This window comes from Hippoglossus hippoglossus, chromosome 21 (assembly GCF_009819705.1).
Source record: "Hippoglossus hippoglossus isolate fHipHip1 chromosome 21, fHipHip1.pri, whole genome shotgun sequence".
Taxonomy (NCBI): domain Eukaryota; kingdom Metazoa; phylum Chordata; class Actinopteri; order Pleuronectiformes; family Pleuronectidae; genus Hippoglossus; species Hippoglossus hippoglossus.
The window spans coordinates 16,917,113-16,921,547 of NC_047171.1; the positions used below are offsets into that span (position 1 = coordinate 16,917,113).

General features: G+C 45.2%; 1 protein-coding gene across 1 annotated transcript; it reads left to right on the forward strand.

Moving 5' to 3' along the window:
• The first annotated feature begins 1,709 nt into the window (after nt 1-1,709).
• On the forward strand, nt 1,710-3,411 carry mid1ip1a (MID1 interacting protein 1a). Its single transcript, XM_034574091.1, has one exon. It carries the CDS (start codon nt 2,041-2,043, stop codon nt 2,551-2,553), a length of 513 nt encoding a protein of 170 aa, XP_034429982.1. The 5' UTR covers nt 1,710-2,040; the 3' UTR covers nt 2,554-3,411.
• The last annotated feature ends 1,024 nt before the right edge of the window (nt 3,412-4,435 follow it).

Consider the following 4,435-nt stretch of genomic DNA (forward strand, 5'->3'; position numbering starts at 1 on the left):
TACCTATATCTGTACAAGTGCCTTTACCTATGAGGGGTACCAGAGGAGACAGATGAAAGAAACCTCTTCCTGGAGAGAGAGAGAGAGAGAGAGAGAGGTGTGGTAGAAACTCATCCAGCAGGTTTTCCTGTCCATGTTCACATTCTCTCCATTCTTGCTGAGCAACAATTTTTTTTAATGAGTGATTCCTTTGTGAGTATCTAGAACAAACTGTGACCGAAAGAAACCTCTTCCTGGAGTTTCACTTAGGCCTCTTCAGTATATCAGCCTGCAATGAGCCTATTCTCTTAAGCAATGTGAGCCTATTTTAAAATGCATCAAATTCATTAAACATGCTTCTCATGTTGACAGCCAGGCTGCAGTAAACATGTTTATGGCTAAAGTTTCAGTCTGACCAGAACTGTTTACAAAAGCTCAGATTTCAAACTGAGCACTGCACCAGAGCATGTACAGCACATGTGCATGGAGTGCTTCTGGTCTGCTGTTTCTGAGGCTGAGGCTATGTGGGAGTCCCCCCCCCCCCTGTTTACCAGCAGCTGTAGATAGAAGAGTGGGGGGAAATCAGCAATCCTCCATCACTGCTGGAAACTGGATGGTGCAACCGTTTGGTTTTAAGTGTAATCTGAAAAGCTTGTCAGTAACTGCAATGGGCTTAGCCTAAAGTTACCCCGAGGGGAGATAACCAGGCCTGTAATACTTCTGTAGAGACTGCTGGATGTGTACGCGGTGCTCATTAAAGAATGAATTTGTGGTTTTATGACATTTTCATTCCCCCTTTCATCAATGTAATTGTGCGTTTTCTATTTTATAAACCACTAATCATCTCACAACCACTCAGAACTCTCTTGTGATCATTTGGAGACACACAAGGACCCATTGAAGTACAATATAACTGTACGTGAAGAAGTTTAAAATGCTCCACCTCAACCAACAAAAGCAAAAAAAAAAGGTTGGTGTCCATACGTTTTATAACTTTATTATCAGGGGGTGTTTCTTTCTGCAGAACTAGTGCTTCACAGCCAGGTTACATAAGTTCAAATCATGCAGTTTTCCACAGCACGAACCTGAATGCAGGCAAGTGAGTGTGCTACTTTTATCTAAGTATAGCATCCAAATTATTCTCCCAATGTTCGGGCTGACATCGTGAAAGGCAATTCTCTGAATTTAATTAAAAACCATTCAAAAGGCTCCAGAGCTGGACCACGTGTTGCCTTTGCATTCTGCAAATGAGTGGGCCTCGCCATTGGCCCCAACACAGATTTGTCCCGCCTCGGAAGCGCACGGGGCCATCGGATTGGCTTCACCGGCAGCACCAGCAGTGGGCTGATGGCTTAATGAATATTCATCGCACCGGGCTGCTCGGCTGGGCCTCACTCTGCATGGCTCTCTCTGTCTGGCTCACTGGAAGAGAATGTGATGATGTAATGTAAGCGACTTGTTTCAGGAGAATCACAGAACAAACTCGCATTGTAAGCTTTTGAGTGAAGTTTGAGATGAGAGAGTTGAGCAGTGGAGTGACAGCTGCTGTGCGTAATTACGCACGGCAAAGCGTCCGGTAAATTAATCTTAAAACTGATTGGAGAGCATGAGATTTTAGTTTGTTTTCCCCCCCACTGTCAATGTGGAGCCACTCCTCTTCTAGAAAAAGTGCCAAACCCCCTCTGCTCCTCCACGGTGCTATTTCAGGTCATTTGGGTCCGGTTTCAGCTGCAGTGGGAGAACCTGACAAACAGGTCTTTGGCACCGCCTTCAAATCCTGAAGCGCATAAAGGCGCACCCGTCTTCCCACAAATTGAAAAGAACGAGCAAGACATTAACAGTCCACGAAGGGGGGGACACTGAAGAACCGTGCCCATCGACAAGCGCAGCTCGCCTGATTCACCGGACAGCCAATCCCCGCAGCAGCATCACAGCCGCTTCGCTAAGCCGATCAGCTCAGAATTAAAGCAGGGCACTCACAGAGGAGCAATAACAAGACAGGAGACGCTGATCCTCTATTTCACTTCTGCTGCTGAGTCGAAGAAAAAAAACGTCGCCAAGATGATGATGCAGCTACACACAGACACACACAACCAAAAGAACTCCCTCTTCACCGCCATGAACCGCTTCCTCGGCGCCGTGAACAACATGGACCAGACCGTCATGGTACCCAGTCTGCTGCGGGACGTCCCGCTGGACGAGGACCGGGAGCTGAGCTCCATGAAGTCGGACATGGACGAGGGGGACATGTACAGCTACTACCAGCTGCTCAAGTCCATCCGCACGGACATGGAGTGGGGCGTGCGGTGCGCCACGGCCGAGGAGAGGCGACAGGAGACCATGAAGATCAGCCGCATGAACTCCACGACGTCCACCTACTCCTCCGCCTCCTCCTCATCCTCATCCTCGTCGTCGTACGAGGAGGACGAAGAGGACGAGGACGAGGATCTGGAGAAGCAGTTCCAGTACCACCTCACCGGGCTGCAGGGTGTCCTCTCCAAGCTCACGCAGCAGGCCGACTCCCTCACCAAGCGCTACAAGAAGGAGATTGGTATCGGAGGATGGGGCCAGTAACAGAAACTGAGTGAAAACCCCTTTTTAAATTCTTGGACTGGCTGAGCGGACTTATCAATAGGCCTTATTGCTGCTGCCATAACTTCTGATTACATGTACTGACAAATAGAAACGACTGGTAGAGAACGGGGGCAGTTTATTCCTCTCTACCAGCCCACATGGTGTTGGTCTGCTCTGTGGTATATGGACTGTCGATGTGTTGATCTTGAAGAAAGCATCTTGTGTACTCAACACCCAACCCCTTAATGTATTGCACTCTGCGTGTTGTGCACATGATGCCTTTCAGTTCTTGTGATTCGCAGATGAAACACATATTTAAACCATTTTATTTAATGTATTATTTATTACCTTACACTGGAGCCATGTTTGAGAGCCAGATGTCATTTCAAAGTTGGAGGACCATTCATTTTAGCCACCCCTCTATCTCTCTCCCACTCTCTCTCTCTGTGTGTGTGTAGTGAGGGGATACAGACAAAAGACTCAGCTTCCTCCACTGTGGAGCTGATGATGTCAGTGTGTTCACATGTATTTGTGCTTCTCCAAATTTAATGCATCTGTTTCTTTAAATTGTGCTTCGCATGGAAGGAGGCATATGCTTACGCTACTGCGGCTGCCTGTGATCTCCCACTGTCCTACATGGTCAATGAACTGGAATCAACTGATAATTCTTTTAGCACAAGAATAATGAAGAGTTTCCACGAGATGCAATGTTGTTATTGTCATTTATGTTATCATTACTGAGGTATTACCGGATATGTCCATCTGTCGGAGTGAGTGAACGTTTTTGTATGCACCTTCTGCGACAATTTTGTACTGAAAATATTAGTTTTTACAAAATAAAACTTTTATTTAAACATACTACGTTTGTTGTGTGTGGTTGTTTTTCATGGATTCAAAAAATGGGAGCAAACAGCACAAAAACAAGGACCAAAACCACGTTTACATTCCGGGCTTCTGCTTGCAGGGATAATGAAGGGTGTACCTGCCATTTAACATTTTTGCTACCTCTAACCCCAAATACAAGCTAGACAAACATCATCTTTAAATATCGTTATGTTTCTTTACATAAAGTCTTCATATTTGTTTTGTCAATACATATAATTAAGCTGAGGATTTTATCCAAAGCAACTTACAATATCTATTAGGGGCAATTCGGGGTTCAGTATCTTGCATAAGGACACTTTGTCATGCAGATGGCAAAGACTGAGATTGAACTGTGACCTTCTGGTTGGGGGACGACCGCTCTACCCCTCAACCACAGCCACCCTTTTTCTAACTTGCCCCTTATCACGGCCAAGGAAAAACAACCTTAAATATGACAGATTTTTTGCAATATTATTACATTGTTTCTTGGGATATTTGCAGATAATGTCTCACAATGACATTCCTTGGGACCTAGATCTCACGCCCCATCCCATCCGCCAAGTTCGGTGTGAATCAGTTGCTTTAAATCTAATCCAGCTGCAGACAAACAAACCAACAAACAGACATAGCTGAAAACATTGGCGGAGGTACAAAACACTGTTATATACGGTTTCTTGGAAGTTTAATAATAGAATGAACAATCATTTCACTGCAGAAAAACAATCTGAGATGTGGGCAGCAATTCAGAGATTCACAGAGAACCAGGTTCTAAAGAATAAACTGACAAAATGTCAGACAGAACATCAGGACGGAAACACGATTGTCTGCATCTCTTCTCTGCCGTGTCTCTGAATCCATCGTGTCACACGGGTGATGTAATGATTGCTGTGCAGAGACAGAACGTAAACACTTGCAAAGAGTCTGTCACAACTGTTGCTGGTGCTGTTATTGTAATGCACATTTCACCTCCAGAAGTTTACTTTCAGGATATGACTCTTTGATTTTGTGTTGGTATTAC

Bases quoted from the DNA above. Each gene is read 5' to 3' on its own strand.
- mid1ip1a (XM_034574091.1), top strand. From the start codon at position 2,041: ATGATGATGCAGCTACACACAGACACACACAACCAAAAGAACTCCCTC.